General features: G+C 34.6%; 1 protein-coding gene and 1 non-coding gene across 4 annotated transcripts in view; one reads left to right on the top strand and one right to left on the bottom strand.

Moving 5' to 3' along the window:
* Positions 1 to 24,615, bottom strand: part of NBEAL1 (neurobeachin like 1) — a 179,707-nt gene that overhangs the window by 8,386 nt on the left and 146,706 nt on the right. For 2 of the 3 annotated variants that reach the window (XM_042949777.1, XM_042949778.1), the window contains 10 exons: positions 22,797 to 22,894; positions 20,335 to 20,451; positions 15,933 to 16,022; positions 10,457 to 10,566; positions 9,204 to 9,376; positions 8,112 to 8,206; positions 5,091 to 5,207; positions 4,493 to 4,654; positions 3,229 to 3,377; positions 1,490 to 1,625 (listed from right to left, as the gene is read on the bottom strand). In XM_042949777.1, coding sequence (XP_042805711.1) covers positions 1,490 to 1,625; positions 3,229 to 3,377; positions 4,493 to 4,654; positions 5,091 to 5,207; positions 8,112 to 8,206; positions 9,204 to 9,376; positions 10,457 to 10,566; positions 15,933 to 16,022; positions 20,335 to 20,451; positions 22,797 to 22,894 — 1,247 coding nt within the window. Of the gene's footprint in view, positions 1 to 1,194; positions 1,626 to 3,228; positions 3,378 to 4,492; positions 4,655 to 5,090; positions 5,208 to 8,111; positions 8,207 to 9,203; positions 9,377 to 10,456; positions 10,567 to 15,932; positions 16,023 to 20,334; positions 20,452 to 22,796; positions 22,895 to 24,615 lie in introns of those variants that run through there. The other variant, XM_042949779.1, reaches the window with a different exon arrangement.
* Positions 20,191 to 20,298, top strand: LOC122228943. The gene has a single exon (XR_006206828.1). It is a non-coding gene; the product is annotated as a U6 spliceosomal RNA (small nuclear RNA).

Genomic DNA, 24,615 nt, shown 5'->3' with positions numbered 1-24,615 from the left:
TTCATACTGACAGTGTAATATACAAAACTGATACATGGCTTAAAGTACACATTAATCAAGACTTTGATCTTTTATGATAAATTTAGATCTTTACATAAAGATCTTTTCATAACTAAAGCTTTAATCATACTGTCATATGGAATTATATCTTAATCATGCAAGATTCTAAGTATTTGATTATGTACTAAAGTAGATCCATACTTCAACTGATACATCCAAAGATGTAAAACAGATAAAAAATACTTTTATTCCAAATCTGCACACAATTCAGATTCTATGTGTTGTAGACTACATAAAACTTTCAAGGAGGACAAAAAACTTACTTAATAAACAGTACAAAACACTGATTTAAGCCTACAAAATGAAGTTGCTTAGGCGTTTTTGTTCCAATCGATTTTTAAAAGAAAAGTGTGTGCACATAATGGTCACTTCATATAAAAAAATTCAGTAAAATCAGAAACTGAAAAATTACTTAAGGTGGGGAGATGCAGGCAAATTTAAAGGGCACTTGAGTAATCCACAGAAAGTGAAACATACTCAAAGAGGAAAAATGCCTAAAATGTTTTAAATGTAAGTGAAATACCAAGATACAGACTTGCTGACATTCTTTGGGGGACTGTTACAACTGAAGGTAAATGGTGCTATCACTTTAATTTAATAAGACCTCTCTTTTGTTATAATAATATCCTGAACAGGTATAAGAACTGATGAAAACTTAGCAAAAAGGTTCCTATGATCCGTGGTAGATTTATTAAAAGCAGTGACACTGTGTTATTCACTAATGACTTCTCTTGAAACAACTACTACAGATGCCATATTTTAGATTTCTCAGAAAAGACTGATGGTATCAATAAAAATTGATAATGCTTAATCTGACTCTATGTAATACAATTAACTTTCTAACAGAATCACTATATTACTTGGAGTATAGCCACCAAGTTTTTTAAGGAACAGTATCAGATTTATGATATCTGAATGTTCAGTAATTGATAAACCACTGGCAAATAAATTTACAGTAACTACAGGAAACTCACCGAGAATTAGGATATTATATGGGGATATCTGTAGTTCCAAGTAAAAAAATGATGCTTTTACAAAAGGATAATTGACATACAGTCATACTGGTATTTATTGAAATTAAAGTAAATAGTTTTATTGTTTGAGCCTGTATTTAATTTTTTATAAAGGCTCTTATTTATTAAAAATCCAAGTCGTGTCTTGAATCTAGATTTGGAAAGACAGAAAATAAAAGAACTTTCTTATTCATTTAGAGGACAGAAACTGTCAAATGTATGCCTTCAATTGAAGCATAATATAAACATCACTCTTGAATACTAGCTTTATCGCCTTTTCATTTACTGCCCTTTGAAAAATCAAACTTGGTTAATTTGTTCATCCATAATGGAGACTTCTGATTCAGCTGGAACAAAGGAGAACCAAAGGAATCCCCAACAGTACGGGAAAAGAAGTTCTTGATGCTATGTTTTACCTCAGCTGGCTTGCCAACACCCACTACAATCAATTTGCCATCTTCTAATCCTACAAGAATATGGCTGTATTCTTTGGTTACACAAACACAGTGGATAGGCATCCGCATGGCTAATGGATTCATGCTGAGATTCAAACTAGAAAAGAAAGAAAACACACACACATAATTACATGGATACATAACGTATTCATGGAATTTAATACCTGGAAGATAATTTAATGATCACCTGGTTCTCCATTCTAATTTTACAGATGTGTAACTTAGATTCAGAAAGGTTGAACGGCTCACACAAGGGCCTACATTATAGCATTACTTAAAATACTTAATCTATCTTTTCTCATTCTCAATATCTGTTTTTCTTCTAACTATATATACAACCAAATATATATATTTTCTCTTCTAACCAAAATCTTCTCACTAAAAGATTTTCATCTTGCTGATTAAAAAGCTAAAACAGTGTGCATGTGTTGGGGGGTAAGGTCAATAAAATCGGTCTATTTGCCTTGTCTTAGAAGATATATGTATAAATATATAATATAAAATAATACATAATATTTAAAACCATAAATATATGGTTATGATATAAAAACATAACTCAACTATGGAAAATATCCATGGCTTTTAGGATTACAGAATGAAGAACCCTCTGAAGTACATACTGTGTTTAGACTAACCTGCTACAAGAACTGATTTGAGATTCTCTTAATAATACCCTGAGTAAAACAAAATGTTGGAAAGATATGATTCAAATAGGGATTCAGTGCTCTTCCACAGGAGAAAGAATGACAAAAATGAGAAGAGAAATACAAAAACAGGGACGGGTGTTGGTACAGAAATGATTCTGACATGAATGTGGTAGGATAGAGCACAATGGATCAGGAAATGATTTATAAGAAAGGTTTGGGGGGGAAAAAAAAAGAAAAGAAAAGAAAGGTTTGGGAGGGGCCAAGATAGTCTCAGTAGTGTAAATAAGCCACAATAAATTTTTTAAAAATGGAAGAAAAGAATGTATTTGGGCATAACAAATACAAATACAGGAAATAACAGTGCTTTGTATACATAAACTAGTAAATACGAAGAATACAAAGCTCAAAAACGTATCCACTATTTAAACATCCTTTCCCTTCACTTTAATAACAAGACTCCCCACCCATTTTACACACACATACACACAATCATGAACACATACATTAGCCTTAAAAATACCTTAGTTTTTTTTTACCCCAATTAAAAAAAAAAAATTAAACCCTAACTTTAGTTTGTAAAAATTCAAACTATAATTGAACAAATTTCCAAATCCATAATCGAGGCTTGGCACTATGAAATTTTTTTTCTGTTTTTTAAAAAATTTTACTTGTAGTAAAATATATGTAACATAAAATATCCTACATTTTAAAAATGTACATCTATATTTCACTTACTAATCCAGAAATTCTTTAGCTTTCTCAATTTTTTTCAGAGTTACCAAAAAAAAAGACATGTTCATAATAAATGATAAACCAAAAGATTAGAAATCTTTGATTCCTGATTTCCACTCTAGGCTGAAAGTATTACTACTTTTTCTTTTCCTTTTTTTTTTTTTTTTTTAAGATTTTATTCTTTAAGTAATCTAAACAACCAATGTAGGGCTTGAACACACAACCCCAAGATCAAGAGTCACATGCTCCATCAAGTGAGCCAGCCAGGTGCCCTATTACCACCTTTTCTTAAGCGAGGTTTCAACAATTCTTTTTATTTACCTGTGGAGATCTCTTATGGACAGGAAACCTTGTAAACTGCCCGTGATAATGTGTTCTCCAGTGATACACAGATCTGATATTTGTTCTGTCAGGACTTGAGACCCTAAATACTTGCCATTTACAGAAAACAGATGTAGTGCACTCTTATCCTATAAAGATTAGATGAAAACAATTTAATGATCTCAAAATTTAATGATTTAATGATTTCAAATTTAATGTTGAAATAAACATACAGTTATGTATAAAGAGAGCGTGTAGACAATATTACTAAAGTGATTTTAAATCAGAAATAATTACATACTTTAAGAAAATATTTAATAACTAAATAATTGCTAAGTAAACAATATTAAACAAGAACTCTCCCCCCTCCAAAAGAATTAAAACCTCATCCAGTCTAAAAAACCCCGCATTCTTAACATAAAACAAAAAGATTCTCTTAACTTTTTTAAAGCTATAAGGTTTTTTTTTTATTTTTATTTAACGTTTATTTATTTTTGAGAAACAGAGACAGAGAACGAGCAGGGGAGGGGCAGAGAGAGAGGGAGACATAGAATCTGAAGCAGACTCCGAAACCATGACCTGTGAGATCATGACCTGAGGTAAAGTCAGTTGCTTAATTGACTGAGCCACCCAGGTGCTCCCCCCTCCCTTTTTTTTTGAGAAAGAGGGAGATAGAGGGAGCATGTGTGGGGGAGGGGCAGAGAAAGAGGTAGACAGAGAATCTGAAGCAGGCTCCAGGCTCTGAGCTGTCAGCACAGAGCCTGATGCAGGGCTCAAGCTCACAAACCATGAGATCATGACCCGAGCTGAAGTCAGACACTTAACTGACCGAGCCACCTGGGTGCCCCTGTAAGTTTTTTTTTTTTTTTTTTTTTTTTTTGACCTTTTAAGTAATCTCTACACCCAATGTGGGGCTCAAACTCACATCCCTGAGATCAAGGGTCTCATGTTCTATCAACTGAGCCAGCCAGGTGCCCCAAGATTCTCTTAGTTTTTAAATAGCTTTATCATGGAAAGAAAAATAAACGTAATTCATGGCTTGTTTTTTCATACCCAGGCTGTACAAAAAGAATTTAATTTGGTTATAATTTCCACTTAAGTTTATGAAGTCCCACATAATCAGAAATTCTTTTTGAAATCATGTATTATATAAGTCCATATAAATCCCTAAAACAAAATAATATCTCATAAATACAGTATAATATGGAAAGGAAAAGATGGGCTTATAGATAGTCTAGCCCTACTGTATGAAACTGTTATATACCTTGAGATTGGTCTTTTCCTCAATGGTGGAATAGATGACAATATGTCCTTCCCAAGATATCGCCAAATTAGGAACAGTGAGGAGTAGAGAACTCTCGCAAGGTGGTCGTAAAGTCCTCATGTACTGACCTTTCTGAATGGTATGTATAATCACAGTGCCATCCTACACAGAAAGTATTAGAATATGAAAAAGAAACAGAACAACAAAAAAAGAAAGAGGGCCAGATAAATAAATACAGGAAAGGAACTTAGAAAATGATTATTCTACCAAGGCACATGTACCTTAGGAAAAATTTCAATCTTGAAATTTGAAATAGTCTTTTATTTCATAAAATGCCCTCTTTCCTTAACTTTTAAGACCAATAAAATCCCAAAATAGAATCCAGTCTGTTTAAGTTTCTTCTTTCTGGATTAATCCTACTTCTGCAAGTCGTACACAAACAATAAAGAATTTCTATGCTTTTACCAATTCTAGAAAAAAAATTATTTTTCCAATTTTAGCATATGTGCTTCTAAAGCAAGCATGAAAAAAATTTAAATTTAAATATTGTTTCGCAATTTGTAGAAAAAACTAGCATTTCTTAAAGGTGAAATCTTACCCTTGATCCTGACACTGCCATGTCAAGTTCAGTGCTGATGCCAACACTCAATACCTCATCAGTGTGTCCATACAGAATCTGAAAGGGTTTCGATGCTAAGCCCACGGGAACACCTCCCTAGTGTTAAAACATAGAAACAAAGGTAATTTTCTAGTCGGCTATTTTCTACAAAAAGGCTTATACTATATTTAAATTGTCTAATCACAAACTAATATTGCAAAACAAGTTCTTACTACTGCATCTATTTATAGTAATATTCATTCTTGTGTTTTTCCTTGGATTCCTAAATTATTCCTGGAGAATTCCCAAATTCTCAGCCCCTTTTGAGGCTCTAAAACTTAAGCAGGCCCCAGGCTCTGAGATGTTGGCATAAAGCCTGACACGGTGTTTGAACTCACAAACTGTGAGATCATGACCTCAGATGAAGTCAGACACATAACTGACTGAGGCACCAAGGTGTTCCTATATGGTTTTATTATAGGAATTCCAGAATGGTTCAAACCTAGGAGAATTTTCAACATAATACATTAAGAGAAAATAAGAGAAAAACTACAAAAAAAATAAGACAAACTGTGAAAAATAGCTAAAAAGGACATTATGGGAACTACTAGCAAAATTAGAACATGAACTGTGGATTAGATAACTATATATATTATATATTGTATAGGTGTTCTGATTTTGATAACTGAACTGATTATATGTAAGAATGACTTGTTCTTAGAAAATATACACTAAAGTGTTTAGGGGTAAACGAACACAGCATCTTTACTGAGAGAGAGAGAGGGCAAGGGCAAAGGGAGAAAGACAAAGGATCCAAAACAGGATCTGTGCTGAGAGCAGAGAGGCTGATGTGAGGCTCAAACCCACAAACCACAAGATCATGACCTGAGCCAAAGTCGGAAGCTTAACTGACTGAGCCATCCAGAGGCCCCAATATCTACAACTTTTAAATTGTTAAAAAAAAAAAAAAAAAAAAAAGATGCTGGGAGCAAAAGACATTAGGAGAGAATAATAAGACAAATGCAAAAATGTACTATTTTTGTAACTTTTCTGTAAACTACTAAAAAGCTACCAAAAGAAAAAAAAAATCAGAAGGAAAGTAACTACTTAAATATCAAAAAAAACCCCACAACCCAACAGCAATGTATGGTGAAATGCAACAGCAAATGGTATACTAAATGGCACAATGGTGAAGGCACTTTCATCAAAATCAGACATAAGACAGGGATACTCAGTATAATTTTCTTACTCTATTACACTAGCTAATAATGTAATAAGATAAAATGAAATCATTTTATTGGAATCATTATATTGGAAAAGATAAAGACATCCACTTTTACTTTCAGATCATATGATTATATATCTTATCTACTTTGTTATCAGAAAACCTAAAAGATACTAATAATTATAAGAGCTGGATAAGAAGATTTGGTAAACCAATTAGATAACTGTATAGAAATCAATAGCTTTTTTTTACACTAGCCATAATCATTTAGAGTAAAAGTGATTTAGGGGTGCCTGGGTGGCTAGGTTGGTGGTTAAGCATCTGACTCTTGATTTCAGCTCAAGTCATGATCTCACAGTTCATGAGACTGAGCCCTGTGCACTGGGCTCTGTGCTGATAGTGAAGAGCCGTTTCGGGATTCCCTCTCTTGTCTCTCTCTGCCCCTCCTCCAGCTTGTGTGTGCTCTCTCTCAAAATCAAAAAGAAGTAAAAGTGACTTAAAAAGTCCCTTCAAAATAGTAATAATACGATAATCAGAAATAAACTTAAATAGGGGTGCTAGGGTAGGAGACACTGGTTAAGCATCTAACTCTTGACCTCAGCTCAGGTCATGATCTCATGGTTTGTGAGCTTGAGCCTCACATTGGGCTCTGTACTGACAGTGCAGACAGAGCCTGCTTGAAATTCTCTCTCCCTCTCTCTGCCCCTACCCCACTCCCGCTCTGTCAAAATAAACTTAAAAAAATTTTTTTTAAAGAAATAAACATAAACAAGTACAGAACCTAATGGAAAAAAATAATTAAAAGATTTTGTTGAAAACCATTAAAAAAAGAACAGAAACAAATATGGAAAGACATGTCCTATTTCTGGATAGGAATGATTATAAAAATGCCAATGCATACCAAATTAATATATAAATTAAATATAATTTCATCAAGACTAAGAGATTTGTGAGGAAGATATGGTTGAAATATTTTTTAAGTTCATATGGAAGAATAAATACTAATATAAGACTAGCTGAGAACATTTTTTGTAAGGAAACATAGTGAGAGGAGATTTGTTTTACCAAATATTAAAATGAAAATATTTTGGTGTTGCTATAGAAACAAAATGGCGAATCTAGAAGAAGATCCAATTCAGTAGGTAGTCATTTATGCTGGCATAAATGACTTTCCACTGAAAGTAAACATAATAATACATTTTAATATTCTATATTATTATAGAATATATATTACATACTCTATATATTCTATCATATATATCTATTTTTTTCTAGTCTATCTTTATTTTTGACAGAGAGACAGAGCACAAGCAGGGGAGGGGCAGAGAGAGAAGAGAGGGAGACACAGAATTTAAAGCAGGCTCCAGGCTCTGAGTGGTCAGTACAGAGTCCGATGCGGGGCTTGAACCCACGAACTGCGAGATCATGACCTGTGCTGAAGTCGGACGCTTAACCGACTGAACCATCCAGGCGCCCCTATCATATATATCTATATATTATATATATAATACTCATATTCTCTATTATAAAAAGAAAAAATAATTACCAAAGGATTGAAGATTAAAATGTAAAAAAAAAAAAGTTAAGAAAAATATTATAAGAAAATTTTTAGGTAATTATTTTAATAAATTTGAAGTAGAAGAAAGCCTGTCAAGTAGAAAATCTAAAAGCCATAAAAAAGACACTTTACTTCCTTGAAGCAACATCATAATGAGTATAATATGGCTGATAAAAATTATAAATCTGTAATTTCTAGTAGTCCCACCAGAAAGGAAGATTATTTAAATGTAACTAACCTGTTGTATTATTTGCCATATCATACATGTAGTGTCTCTCGAACCAGAAATCAAATGTATTCCACAATAATCTGTAGCTAAACAAGTAACAATATCTGTAAGAAAAAAGGAATTACAAAAAAATGAAATGGCATGGTTTTGCTGGAACAGAACTAAAAGGGCAATTTTAGTTCATGGTCAAACTATTACTAAATTGGTTGTTCTATCAGGAGAAATGTAGGAATGGCAATGGAAAAGCACTGGGGAAGAATAACACAGGAAACAAGCATTTCTAAACTCATGTAGAGAATCTTTCTTTGAGGTCACCCAGCTTTGAGAGTTAAGAGTACACACGGGGCAGGGAAATGTCCATCAGAGTCCTGCTAGTGGGTTAGGAGGCTTGAAATGGATCCCCAGGTAGTTTTGATAGGCCTCTCTGCTCTCTTACTCTCTCATCCCATTTACCTTCTACTCCCATTAAGAACTGAAATCCTGTGGAATATATGCCCCTAATCAAAAAAGTACATATTACACTGCAAATTCACACAATATAAAATACATTTCTACTAAAAGGTAAAAACCTGAGCTAAGTGGCATCTCAGGAGCCACTGGTACAGAATTAGTAGCAGACTCCCATTTCCCTTTTGTAATAGGTTTATCAGGAGGAAATCTACACCATGTCTTATTCTTATACCAAAATGAACAGCCTAAGAAGTACCAGGTTAAACCACATTCAATAATTTACCTCTTTCATGCCTAACTATAACTAAGTAATAGGGCAGGTGATGTCTTCTTCAACAACGACAGATTTTTTTTTTTAAGTTTTGTCTTAAAATTCTTACTTGTATCAACCAATTTTTTTAAAAAAGGCTTAGCCTAACATCTTTCAGATACTATGAAGCTGTATTTAATTTATATGGTATTTAGTATACCCCAAAACATTAAATACTCTTAAAGAAAGCATATAATGTTCATAACATTGCTCTATCAAAAAAAAGTTCACTCAGCTTCAAAGGTAAATATTAATGTTTTTTATAAGGAGAATGTACTACTTTTGTAGTTAGAAGACACAGGGAAACATTGCTTTTTTGGGAGAAAAAAGTTAACACTTACCCATGTGTCTAATATTGTGTGAGATAGTTTTGCCTTTTGTAAGTGACATCACTTGAATGCTATTATCCCAGTGTCCAGCACTGAAAAGCAACTTTGCATCATGTGATACTATGAATAGCTTAGAAGTTATTTCCAGCCCTGGAGCAAAAGGACCATTCATACTACGCTGAGTTCTGTAAACATAATTAAATATTAGACTTTTCCATAAAAGACCATTTACACTGATATCAACTATTTTTTTAAATCTCTTTAAAAAAGAAATAAAAATAAATCTCAACTGTTCAATTGAAATGACCATTAGTGAATGATAAAGATTTTCAGAAAAAATTAATCTTATTCATATTTTTCATCAAATAAAAATATACATAATAATAATCTCAAGGGTTAAACTAAAGAAGTTGAGACTGGTGAAGGTGTGAAAAAGATTTAAATCTTGTCTTTCAAAGCCAATTTAGTAAGATTGTCGATTCTGTAAAATGTAGTATCAAACTATTAAGCACAAGAAGGATATGACAGGATGAGGGAAGCTGGAAATCAACTCAAACCAGAAATCTACCTCATAAGCAGTTAAATGTGTATCAAACAATATTCATGAAGATAATTCTTCACTCAAACCAAAGCAAGCATGTTGGTTTTATCTGTTTCCCAGTGAACTAACTGTGAACTCAGTCAACCCAGATTTTGCAGAAAGATACAAAGAAGTGATTGCACTTTAGCATGCATACAGAGAATGAGGGCCAATTCTGACAGTTCAGCTCTAGAATTTTATTATTCAATATCAATATGCTGAAGGTATGCTTTGTGCCAAACACAAAGAGTACTAAGACCTATGTGGGATAAGAAGGAAAAAAGACATTGCTCCTAATAAACAGCTCAAATAACTCTGAGTAAGGGAAACATCACTTTAACTTAAAATGTAACCTTTGGATACTTAACAAATTAAGGTAAATAATAAATTCTTCTTATATAAAACACATAAGGCTTATTTATAAACAACACTGTACAATAAAAATAAAATTAAGCCTCAAAATTATTGCTAATAATTTGTTTCCCTATGATATTATATAAGTTGTTTTATCCGTAAACCAGTATCAAGTCAGGAAGAGGGAAAGAACAAAAGAGAGAAGGAGAGAGGGAAGAAAATCTGGAGGTCTACTGTATTACTATCAAAATGACACCAATCAATCTAGTTGTTTTTCCTGGCAATAAGGTACCAGCTGCACCTGTTTTGCTTTAAATGTTCATTTACTTACTTTGGATTTGTCACAGTTTGATCTTTGATGAATGTAAAGTAATTAGAAATGTTTCTGTCATAAGGCAGCCATCCATGGGTTCCAACAACATAATTCATGCTTACTGTTATCTGGAAGAGAACATATGAAGACAAATATGAAATAAAAGATTAAAGAAAGCAGCACAGAATAACCAAATGCTCACATGATGTTAGCATTTATCATTTAGGGAGTAATGTGGGATTGTGTACTTAAAACACAAAATTCATTAGTCCTTTTTAAGATTTATTTTTAAGTAATCTCTGAACTCCACGTGGGGCTTGAAATCACAGCCCCAAGATCAAGAGTCACATGCTTTGCCAAATGAGCCAGCCAGGCATCCGTCATTAATTACATCTTAATTCTTAAAAAGAGTAGTCTTAATACTAATAAAGTCTTAAGTCTAATAAAGTCTTAAAATGGAAAAAGTCATTTCTTATTTTTATCTTTTATGTTATTGCAAGAAAAACTGTCCAATGAATCTTTTTTTAGTGAGAGAATTTTTGTCATTTCTCAAACTGTATTAGCATTTTAGTTGGCAGTCAGAAGAAATTAAGGGTCAAGTCTTACCATAAAAATACGACATATTATATATAATTTAGAACATAAATCAGAAGTACAATTTATGACAAATTGTTAAGAAGGTCTCTCATCTTAGTGACAGTAAGAGTGAACGTTGTTTTAAAAATGAAAAACTGGGGCGCCTGGGTGGCTCAGTCAGTTGAGCAGCCGACTTTGGCTCAGGTCATGATCTCGTGGTCCGTGAGTTCAAGCCCCGTGTCGGGCTCTGTGCTGACAGCTTGGAGCCTGGAGCCTGGTTCATATTCTGTGTCTCCCTCTCTCTGACCCTCCCCTGTTCATGCTCTGTCTCTCTCTGTCTCAAAAATGAATAAACATTAAAAAAACAAAAAATGAAAAATGAAAAACTTTCCCCCCCCTTGATTATAAAACAGATTAAAAAAAAGATAACTTAAAGAAATGCAGGTATTAAAGGTGAAATCATAAGGATTCCACCATTGAAAAGCACTTTCATTTTCTTTTGTTTATCTTTCTAGATGTTTTTCCTAAACAAACACACAATATGCGTAATTAGAAAGATAAGTCTAATTCTGGAATCTCTACTGTTCACTATGCTATACTCTGTTTTTATAATTTGTACCTGACAAAATGAGAATAAGACATACCTAAGTTTGGTCCATGTGCCTGTCCCAGATCCAAGATCCTTTACTAGCTAGTTCTATGACTTCGAGCAAATTACCTTTCTTTTTTTAAGATTTATTTATTTTTGGGGTGCCTGGGTGGCTTAGTTGGTTGAGTGTCCAACTTCAGCTCAGGTCATGATCTCATGGTCTGTGGGTTCAAACCCTGTGTTGAGCTCTGTGCTGACAGCTCAGAGCTTGGAGCCTGCTTCCAATTCTGTGTCTCCCTCTCTCTCTGCCCCCCACCCCCCTGCTCATGTTCTCCCTCTCTCTCTCTCAAAAATAAACATTAAAACAAAAAGATTTATTTATATTTGAGACAGCGAGCACAAATGGGAAGGGCCAGATAGAGAGGGACCGAAGACCCTAAGTGGGCTCTGTGCTGACAGCAGTGAGCCTGATGCAGGGCTTGAATTCACGAACCATGAGATCATGACCTCAACCAAAGTCTGACGCTCAACTGACTGAGCCACCCAGGTGCCCCTGAGCAAATCAGCTATGAATTGTAGTTTCTAAACTATAGGAAGGAAATAATAATGGTGCCCATCTAACAGGATTATTAGTGCCCATCTAACAGGATTAAATTACAAACTTCGTGTAAACTACTCACTAACATCTCCCGTATCTATACCTTCCTCAATTCTGTATTATTTCTCATTTTTATTACTTATACTGCCTTATGATATATTGTAATATCTAATAAGATGTTACATCCTATTTTTCTGGTATAAAATTTTCTGGTATTAGGACCCCTGGATGGCTCAGTCAGTTGAACGTCTGATTTTGGCTCAGGTCATGATCTCACAGTCCATGAGTTCAAGCCCTACATCGGGCTCTATGCTGTCAGCTCAGAGCCTGGAGCCTGCTTGGGATTCTGTATCTCCCTCTCTCTCTGCCCCTCCCCCAATCGTGCGCGTGCTCTCTCTCTCAAAAATGAATGTGGAAAAAAAGATTAAAAAAATAAAAATAATAAAATGTTCTCATATTTTCACATCAGAATTACAGCTAACTACTTGAACATTGCTATGAAACTAGAAGAAAACCACAAGAAAGACATCTGGAAAGACCACAAATACATGAAAGCTAAATAACATGCTACTAGGCAATGAATGAGTCAACCAGGAAATAAAAGAAGAAATTTAAAAAATACATGGAAACAACTGAAAATGAAAATACAACAGTCCAAAACCTCTGGGATCCAGCAAAAGTGGTCCTAAAAGGGAAGTACAAAGTAATACAGGCCCACCTCAAGAAGCAAGATCATTTATATAAATAATAAGAATCTAACCTTATACCTACAGGAGCTAGAAAAAGAACAGTAAATGAATCCTAAAGCAAGCAGAAGAGGTGAAATAATAGATTAGAGCAGAAATAAAAGATATAGAAACTAAAAAAACAATAGAACAGATCAATGAAAACAGGAGCTGGTTATTTGAAAAAATTAATTGATAAACCTGTAGTCATACTATTCAAAAAGAAAAGAGAAAGGACTCAAATAAATAAAATCACAAATGAGAGAGGAGAAATAACAACCAACATCACAGCAATACAAACAATTATAAGAGAATATTGTAAAAAACTATACCCCAACAAACTGGATGATCTGGAAGAAACAGATAAATTCCTAGAAACATATAAATTACCAAAACCGAAACAGGAAGAAACAGAAAATTTGAACAGGCCAATAACCAGCAAAGAAACTGAATCAGTAACAAAAATAACTCCCAACAAACAAAAAACCCATGACCAGATGGCTTCACAGGCAAATTCTACTAAATATTTAAAAAAGAGTTAATACCTATTCTTTTCAAACTATTCTAAAAAAACAGAAAAAGATGAACAACTTAATTTCATTCTATGAGGCCAGCATTATCCTAATCGCAAAACCAAATAAAGATACCATATAAAAGAGAAATATAAGCCAATATCCCTGATGAACATAGATGCAAAAGTTCTTTAAAAAATACTAGCAAACCAGATCCAACAGAACATTAAAAAAAAAAAACATTCACCACAATCAAGCTGGATATTCTTGGGTTGCAAAGGTGGCTCAATATTCACAAATCAACCAACATGATACATCACATTAATAAAAGAAAGGAAAAGAACCATATGATCATTTCAATAGATGCAGGAAAAGCATTTGGCAAAGGACAACATCTATTTATGATAAAAATAAATGGAAAGATACTCCATGTTCATGGATTGGAAGAAAAAATATTTTTAAAAAGTCATACTACTCAAAGCAACCTACAGTTTTAATGCAATCCCTATCAAAATGTCAACATCATGTTTTCACAGAACTAGAACAAACAATCCTCAAATTTTTATGGAAACACAAAAGAGAAAAGCAAAGCTGGAGTCATCACAATTCCAGACTTCAAGTTATATTACAAAGCTGTAGTAATCAAAATAGTATGGTACTGGTACAAAATAGACCCACAGATCAATAGAACAGAACAGAAAACCCAGAAATGAACCCACAACTATATGGTCAACTCATCTTTGATAATGCAGGAAAGAATATCCAATGGGAAGAAGAATATCTCTTCAGCAAATGGTATTGGGAAAACTGGACAGCTACATGCAAAAGAATAAAATGGGACTACCTTCTTATAGCATACACAAAAGTAAATTCAAAATGGGTTAAAGACTTAAATGTGAAACCTGAAACCATAAAAATCCCACAGGAGAACACAGACACTAACTTCTTTGACATTGGCCACAGCAACTTCTTTCTAGATATGTCTCCCGAGGCAAGGGGAACAAAAGCAAAAATAAATTATTGGGACTTTATCAAAATAAAAAGCTTCTGCACAGCAAAGGAAACAATCAACAAAACTAAAAGGCAACCTATGGAATGGGAGAAGATATTTGCCAAGAACATATCTCATAAAGGTTAGTATCCAAAATATATGAAGAACTTAATAAAATGGAACACTCAAAACACCAAATAAACCAATTAAAAAATGGGCAGAAGACATGAATAGACATTTTTCCAAAGAAGATACACAGATGGCCAACAGACACATGAAATGCTCAACATTACTTATCATCAGGGAAATGCAAATCAAAACTACAATGAATTATTACTTCACACTTGTCAGAATGGCTAAAATCAACAACACAAGAAACAAGAGGTGTTGGTGAAGATGTGGAAAAGGGGGACCCTCCTGCACTGTTGGTGGGAATGTAAACTGGTATGGCCACTCTGAAAACAGTATGAAGTTTCCTCAAAAAGATAAAAATAGGACTACCCTGCCATCCAGCAACCACACTACTAGGTATTTATCCAAAGAATACAAAAGTACTAACACAAAGGGATACAAGCACCCTGATGTTTATAGCAGCATTATCTACATACCATAACCAAATTATGGAAATAGCCTAACTGTCCATCAACTGATGAATGGATAATGATGGAATATTATTCAGCCATAAAAAAGAATGCAATCTTGCCATCTACAAAGACATGGATGGAGCTAGAGAGTATTATGCTAGGTGAAATAAGTCAGAGAAAGACAAATACCATATGATTTCACTCATATGTGGCATTTAAAAAAACCAAAGAGCAAAGGGGGAGAAACAGATAGAGGGAGAGAGGCAAACCAAGAAACTATGGAGACCAAACTGATGGTTAGCAGAAGGGAGATGAGTGGGGAGATGAGTGAAATAGGTGATGGGGATTAAGGAGTATACTTATTGTGATGAGCACTGGGTGATGTACACAATACTATATTATACACCTGAAACTAGTAGTATACTGTATGTTAACTAACTGGAATTTAAATGAAAACTTAAACAAATTTTTTGACTCTAAAAATTGACCAAAAGCAAAAAATAAATCAAGACACATTGACAGAAAAAAAAGAAGTGTATTACAGTTAACTACTTGAAATAAAAGCTGGGTATCTAGAAGATACATTTTTTATACTCAGTCAAAATAATTCCATAAAAATTGTCTTTATTATTTAAAAAGTCTTTAATTTTTTTTATTTTCTCATTTTTTAAAAACGTCTATTTATTTTTATTTTTGAAGGAGAGAGAGAGACAGAGTGTGAGTGGGGGAGGGGCAGAGAGAAAGGGAGACACAGAATCTGAAGGGCTCCAACTCACGAGCCGTGAGATCACGACCTGAGAGATGAAGTTGGGACACTTAACTGACTGAGCCACCCAGATGCCCCATATTTTCTCAATTTTTTTGATGAGTTGTAATGTATACAAACATAGCAGTGAGAAAAAGCCATAAATCTACTTACCAGTAACTCAGGACTGCCTTGAGACATAAAAGAGCGAGACTGATTTTTGGGGACAATGGCCTTTATTAGTGGAATACCATCACTAATTCCCTATAAAATAAAAGACGGAGGCTTAGTGGCTGGTTCTGTTTATCTTTATTAGTTACAAGTTATTGAAAACTTCTATTTCTTTAAACAAGAATGAACCCGGTAATACAGCATTTTACTCTATCAAAACATATCATTTAATTAAATTGTAGGAAAGGAGAATCACTATGCTGTACTCTTGAAACTAATATAACAGTGTGTGTGAAACGTACTTTAATTCTTTAAAAAGGCTAAAAAATGTAGGAAAGGAATTATATACCATGTTTGGATGGCATACTTGAAACTTCTCAAACCCATCATTTTCTTGTATTCTACTACTTCACTGTGAAACAGATGCAGATTTCAAGGAGTATCAACCATTTAAACAGCCAGTGATTTAGAATCTTTCCTTTTCCCTTGCCATACTGGCATTAATATAAAGTAGAAAATATAGACCATATAAGAGTACATTGCTCAAATAAGTCAAATGAGACAACTGGTTATATTCTATAGAATTTCCTTTTGGGTTTAACTTTCAAAACACAGATCTATCCCATTAACTGAGGCAATCTCTGTAAGCCATAACAATAGGACGAGAAAATAAAGAGTTCTCAGAAAATTGGCATTTATCTTATATAACGTGAAACAGAACAATGATTTGTTTTAAGTTTTGTGAGAGCAGTTCATAAATTATACCTAACATTTATTAGGTAAATTATAACTTAATATTATTGGGTATATACTATGTACCAGGTGCTATTCTAAGAGCCTCATATGAATAATCAATGATAAACTATAAAAAGTTAGTGCCTATCTTTTCTCTTCACTCTGTAGATCAAGAAAAGAACTTACATTTGAACAAGCATAAATGAAAATGGTGTCTGAAGAAAACTATTTATTAGGCCCTTGCTTTCACTGCTACCTGTTTTCTTCACCATTTTAACTAGGAAGAGATGACCTATAGAGACCTTATTTCATATGAATGAGTGGGGAAATACCTTCCCCTATGGTGATGTAAAGGGATTAACAAATTATTAGTACCCAAGGATATTTCTTGTGTTTTTTATCCTGCTCCAGATACTGGTCCCGAGGATAGCTACCCTGTGACACAGTGGGTACAGAGAGGGACAGATGTCACTGCAGTTGCAAATGGAACTTGGAATGTATTATTCTATAAAAACAAAGTTGCAAATGATTAGACATGGTGAAATCATTTTATCACCATTGCATAATAAATATAGTATTACATGTCCATCAGATTATGGGATAAAGAGGGTTTTATGGGTTGCCCTATGTGCAGTGGAGAGTTAACACAGAAGGATTGAGACAGCTCTTTTTAATTTTTTTTATTTTTTTAAATGTTTGTTTATTTTTGAGAGAGAGCGAGAGAGACAGAGCACTAGTGGGGGAGAGGCAGAGAAAGAGGGAGACACAGAATCTGAAGTAGGTTCCAGGCTCCAAGCTGTCAGCACAGAGCCTGATGCAGGGCTCAAACTCACGAACCTGAGCCAGAGTTGGACACTTTGACTGAGCCACCCAGGCATCCTGAGATAGCTCTCCTTAGAAAGGCCTTCTTGTAAGGTTGGCCCTTGGCTGGTATCTGGGAACTTGGTGGGCAGAGTTCCTTACACTGATATAAGACTTGTCTTCAATGATAAAAGTGGCTCATTATTTCTAGATTATTTGTGCAAACAATATGGCTTGTGCTGAAGATGCGCTTTTGTACTTGGGGTCTAGAATTTTAGCATGTGCTAAGCAGAGGTTGCTCATGTTACCAGCCTCCAATAAAAACCCTGGGTGTTGGGGTGCCTGGCTGGTTAAGTTGGTAGAACATGTGACTCTTTATCTCACAGTTGTCAGTTCCAGTCCCACAATGGGTGTAGAGATTACTTAAAAATAAAGTCTAAAACAAAACAGAACAAAACACAACACCTGCCCTGGGTGGTGAGTCTTTAATGAGCTTTCCTGGTAGACAAATTTGTTTTCACATTTCATTACCGGTAGAATTAAGCACATCTTATGTGACTCCACTGGGATAGGATTAATTCTTGGATGCTTGTACCTGGTTTCCCCTGCACTCCACCCGATGTGCCTTTGCCCTTTGTTGATGTTGTTTTGTATCCTTTCACTGTAATAAATTTTAGCTGTGAGTATAATAATAGGTTGAATCCTGTGAGTCTTTCTAGCAAATCACCAAACCTGAGGGTGGTCTTGGGGACCCAGAACACATCTGGGAATTAGTCATCATCTTTTTTTTTTTTTTTTTTTTACTAAGCTCTTTGCCCAACGTGGGACCTGAACTCATGACCCCAAGATCAAGAGTCCCATGCCCCACCAACTGAGCCAGCCAGGTGCCCCAAATTAGTCATCATTTCTAAGTACTGTTTCTATTTATGCTGAATTTCAGGCAACTGACTTAGATACTTTGGGAAAACAACTGATTCTGGGGAGTTTGTACTATTAAACACTAAAAAACTATCTCATTAAACATGAATTTAAGAAAGGAGTGACAAAGATTAATTATGAAGTGCTTTCACAGACATGTGAAAACATTTACGTTAAAATACCGTAGAGCTTACTACAACATTGTTCATTTGAGTAAAAGTCAGTTTAAAGCTAACTATAACAAACTTAAAATTTTTTATACCAAATTATCAAAAAATTCTTTAAAGACTTCCCATGGTACTGAACCTAAGAAACACATTATAATGATGCTCTAGTGCAGGGTTTGACAAACTAGGCCTATGGTTGAAGTCCTGCCTACCACATGTTTTATAGGTTGTAAGTTGAGAATGGTTTTTAATTTTTACTTTTTTTTTTTTTAATGTTTATTCATTTTTGAGAGACAGAGAGAGACAGGGCATGAGCGGGAAAGGGGCAGAGAGAGGGAGACACAGAATCTGAAACAGGCTCCAGGCTCTGAGCTCTCAGCACAGAGCCTGATGCGGGGCTCGAACTCACGCACCGTGAGATCACGACCTGAGCTGAAGTCGGATGCTTAACCGACGGAGCCACCCAGGCGCCCCAATTTTTAAATGGTTATATTTTAAGTGGTAATTATGTACCTATATAATATTCTTGATTTTGACTCTGGATTACAAAGTCCAAAAGTATTTACTATCTGGTTAAATTAAGAAAAGTTTACCAAACTCTACTGTATTGCATGAGTTACTGCTTGTTCCACACATCTCCAAGCTATTCTTTTTTTCCCCCCAAACTATTCTTAATAACATTTTTTTGAGAGAGAGAGAGAGAGAGAGAGAAGAGAAGAGAAGAGAAGAGATGCATGCGTGGGGGAGGAGCAGAAGAAGAGGGACAGAGAGAATCCCAAGCAGGATCCCTGCCCAACACAGAGCCAGACATGAGGCTTGCTCTCACAACTGTGAGATCATAACTTGAGCTGAAATCAAGGATTGGATGCTTAACTGACTGAGCCACCCAGGCACCCCTTCTTAATAACATTTCATTATCATTTTTTCTTCTTGCCAAGAGTTAATATTATCTGTCCTAACCAAATTCATAGGTATAAATGCATTCATATTCTGAACCATGCTAAGTAATTCAACATGTATAAACATTTGAATTTAAAGCACTCTTTCAATTATAGCATTAACTACCTTGTTTAGTTCATTATTCCTTCTGATATTAGCAATTAACAATTTGACTTACTGGGCCATATTTTATAAATATGCAGACACTGTAATTAAGAGTTATTTCACACACCCTCTACCTATCATCTCAGCTGTCATAAAAAGGAATTTAAATCAAATTATTTATTCTTCCTTGTCAAGAAAATGTAAAATAAAAGAAAGCTAAGAGAAACATTTCACACTACCACTCAGTGGCAAACAAAACTCCCAATAAGATTGTTTTAAAAATCCTGGATGCCTAGGAGGTTCAGTTGGTTAAGCATCTGACTCTTGATTTCAGCTCAGGTCATAATCTCATGGTTTGTTGAGTTTGAGCCCCGCATCAGGCTCTGAACTGATGGTGCAAAGCCTGCTTGGGATTCTCTCTCTCTCTCTCTCTCTCTCTCTCTCTCTCTCTCTCTCTCTCAAAATAAATATATTTAAAAAAAATAATCAATAAAGAAAAAATTGTTTTAAAAATCCAAGAACATATTATTGCAACATTATTTATGACTTTGGACTAAATATTTATGATGCCCCTCCCTATAGAGAATAAAAGGAGCGTGCTCGCTTCGGCAGCACATATACTAAAATTGGAACGATACAGAGAAGATTAGCATGGCCCCTGCGCAAGGGAGAATAAAAGGAGCATTGAGGTGTACAGAATTCATAGAGAAAATGCTTTGATATTACCAAGTTTATATTACCTCTATAAAAAATGACTTGAGTTCGGAGAGGTGCTGAAATAGGTTCAGGGTTGAAGTGTCTGTTTTGGCCTGCTTCTGCACTGCTTCCTCTGCTGACAACCTAGGAGGATGTGGTTCCTTCAAAATAATTTTAAGAAAAATAATTCCGTAATTATATTAAGACATATCTTACTGTATTCTTTCATACATACTGGGCTCTAGTTACAACAGATTATATACCATGCACTGTTGACAATTCTAGGCCATTTTTCAGAGTACTCCCCTCAGCAGAATTCCTACTCTTTTCATTTCTAAAGAAACCCTACTTCTACTTTAAAGTTTTTCTTACTGATGTCTATCTTGAATTTCTAAGCCAGAATTAATTATTCTCTTTGATTATCTTCACCAGCATATTACTTTGTTTAGTATTTTATTTGTTACTTATTTCTAATTTGGATTACATACTTGTTTATGGTCTATCTCTTCCAACTAGGCAATAGGTATCTATCTTTTTTTTAATTTTAAGATTTTATTTTTTAAAATAATCTCTACACTTAATGTGGGGCTCAAACTCACAATAGCAAAATTAAGAGTTGCATGCTATACTGACTGAGCCAGCCAGGGGCCCCTAGGCAACAGGTATCTTTAAAAAAATTTTTATTTTTATTTTTATTTTTATTTTATTTATTTTTAAGAGACAGAGAGAGAACCAGCAGGGAGGAGTCGGGGCAGGGAGGGGTGGGGGGTGGATAGATCTGAAGCAGGCTCTGTGCTGCCAGCAGAGTCTGATGAACGACCCAAACTCATGAACCGTGAGATGCTGACTGAGCTGAAGTCAGACTTAGTCAAATGAGCCATCCAGGTGCCCCAGCAGTAGGCATCTTAAAGTCAGAAAACAAGTCTTACTCATTTTTGGATTTTCGATACCTGTTATATTGAGTATGACAGAGGCTTAATAAGTATTTGGTAAAATTAAATGAATTGCTCAGAAGTCAAAATTTACATGGGTGAATCCTTATTTCCTGAAATAAGATAGAAATGTCAATACTATCAGAATCCTATTATACATATTGCTGCATTTGTTTTCAAATAAATTATTCTTCCTTAACTTTAATGTCAGAGACATAGAACAGTGTTACCTTTATAAATAAGAAGTAAACGGCAAATCAAATTAACATGCAAAAGGCATAGTTAAAATGCAGAACAGAATTCCATCTATAGGGGATTTTTCTATCTCCATCACAAAATATTCAATTATAGAAAATACTATGACAGCTATAAGGACTTCAATAGTACTCAATTAGCTCTCAATCCATATATTAGTCACTTTATTATTAAAAAAATGTTTTTAATGTTTATTTTGATAGAGACGGTGCAAGTGGGGTTGGGATAGAAAGAGGGGGAAGAAAGAGAGAATCCCAAGCAGGCCCTGAACCTTCAGCACAGAGCCCAATGCAGGGCTCGAACTCAAAAAACACAAGATCATGCATGAACTGAGCCAAAATCAAGAGACAGATGCTTAACTGACTGAGCCACCCAGGCATTTCTTATTCACTTTATTTTAAATCAAAGGCTGACTTCTCTGTCATTTTTTATGGTAATAAAAACTAATTAGCACTTGTTTTATAAAAAAAAGAAAAGTACAGCCAGTACAAAAATAATATGGAATCTATTTCAAAACTTAAGTGGTCTATTGTCTTCTGTTCCTTTTGCACAGCAGATAGGGATAAAGCACTGATTTTAAATATGACTATTTTGTAAAAAACCCATGTTGGAGGCTTTAAATAAACTCTAAGGAATAGTAGCAATTACAAAGCTAGGTGTGATAACTGACTTAACAGAAGTACAAAAGATCTATAAGCCAGAGTTTAGATCCACTCTTGCTATAACAGCTGTGGAGATTTCAATTCACAAATATTTGCTGCACACATACTATATGCAAGAAAGATATAAAATGATTAAGAAAAGGTTGCTGCCTATAACATAGTTATAATAAAGTAAGGCAAATGCATAAATATAAAACTAAGGCAGAAAATGTCATAATTAGGATATATATAATAGCCCATAGAACACGGAAAGTGATGTAGTTCAATAAGGGGGATTATGGCTAATATTCAGAGGAGATATGGCATGGTAGAAAGGCTTTTGAGTTAGCTAGTCATGCATCCAAATCCTGCTCCAGTCACATTTTAGTCATGTAAACACAATAAAATGATTGGCTTCCTGAGTAAATATAACTCCTCTGTGACTTAAGAGTTATTGACTATATACGTGGATTTTGACTACAATATTTTGTTATTTCAAAATAGGAACATTTAAATCTATTTATTTTTTAATAATATAATGACAGTATAATTTTTGTCAAATTCTAAATTCTGAGATAAAGCGTTAAATCATTAAAATACTTAAAAACACCAGTAATACTGCTCCTCAGCAATTAAAATTCTAGACTTCTGATGCAATCAATAACTTTTATGATTTACCTTTAACAGTTGACAAGGTGTTTGCCCAAAATTATTAATCATCCCTTCTAAGGCTTTTCTTTCCTTTTCATCTGTTAAGGCATCTAGATCCACAGCTCCTAAAACAAGGAAAAGTCAACTCACTACAGAGTGAAAACAAATCAGCAGGACACACAACTGATAAATATACTGGGGACTGATGAGTATATTTTCAATAAAATATTATTCCGTTCTTCAATTTATAAGAATATTGTGAGAGGTCACTTAAAAAAAAAAAACAGCGAAACTTCAAACATTAAATATGTATAAGAATAAGTACCATCTATTATTCTCCAACAAAAAAAAAAGTGGGGGGCGGGTAGCAACTGGGTAGCTCAATAGTTTGAGTGTCCAACTCTTGATTTCTGCTCAGGTCATGATCCCAGGGTCATGGGATCAAGGCCTGCTCTGGACTCCACACTCAGTGTGGAGCCTGCTCCAGATGATTCCTCTCTCTCTCTCCCACTTGTGCTCTCTCTTAAAAAACAAAAAATTCCATCCATTATTTAGAACAAAATGTTTCAAACAAAAGTTAACTGGAAGTCCATAAAAATTTCTCTTGGAAAAGTACAAATTATTCACGGTATACTTAATTGTTTTCTTCATGATAATCAAGCTGAAACAAATGTAATAATCACGCAAAATACTACTATAAATTACCATTTATCTAACAAATACTAGGAAAGGTAACATTCTGGTTAACTGATTATACCCAGCCATACTTGATATGGTTAGTAATTGGCCAAACTAGGTAAGTCTGATTTCAAATCAAGCCTATGCTCATAACCAAAATGGATACTACCTCCCTACAAAACTATTATCAAATGAATATGGCAAAGCAAGAGCATGCTTGTTTATTTACCAAAAGGCATATGGACTCTGCTCATATTTACATAACTTCATACTATTCACAATCTTTAGAACTATTAGGATTACATCTACTGAATGATTAAAAAAGAAAACAAACTACTTTTTTTTTTTTTAATGTTTATTTTTGGAAGAGAATGAGAGAGAAAGCATGAGTGGGAGAGGCGCTGAGACAAGGGAGAGAGAGGATCTGAGGCAGGCTCTGTGCTGACAGCAGGGAGTCCAATGCCAGGCTCAAACTCATGAACGAACAGTGAGATCATGACCTAAGCTGAAGTCAAATACTTAACTGACTGAGCCACCCAGTCGCCCTGAAAACACTATTTCAAAGCCTTCAGAAAATGTTCTTCATCTTGAGCTAAACACTGGAATGATGTCATCTTACTATTATTTGAAGACTTTGTTATTTATAATACTAACGGTCTTCTTTCAAAGTCTGCTAACAATTCAACACTAAATACTTATTGTAGGACCTGACTGAATAGGACACATATGGTCAGAGATCAAAAACTTTTATGACACCAATAACTGACATTTACAATCAGATTTTCCATACATACTGTTTTTTTTTTTAATCCCCTTTATCTATTTCACCCCTCCCTGCACCTACCTCCCTGCTTTGGCAACCACCAGTTTGTTCTTTGTATTTAGAGTCTTTTTGTCTTTTTTCTTTGTTCATTTGTTTTCTCTCTTGTGCTTTTAAAAAAAATTTTTTTTAATGTTTATTTATTTTTAAGAGAGACAGACACAATGCAAGTGGGTTAGGGGCAGAGAGAGAGGGAGACACAGAATCCAAAGCAGGCTCCAGGCTCCGAGCCGTCAGCACAGAGCCCAAAAGTGGGGCTCGAACTCATGAGCTATGACATCATGACCTGAGCCAAAGTCAGACGCCCAACTGACTGAGCCACCCAGGCGCCCTAAGACATGTGCACTT

The sequence above is a fragment of the Panthera leo genome, chromosome C1, assembly GCF_018350215.1.
Source record: "Panthera leo isolate Ple1 chromosome C1, P.leo_Ple1_pat1.1, whole genome shotgun sequence".
Lineage (NCBI taxonomy): Eukaryota > Metazoa > Chordata > Mammalia > Carnivora > Felidae > Panthera > Panthera leo.
The sequence above is the reverse complement of the archived record's forward strand: the minus strand, read 5'-3'. Positions and strand labels throughout refer to the sequence as shown.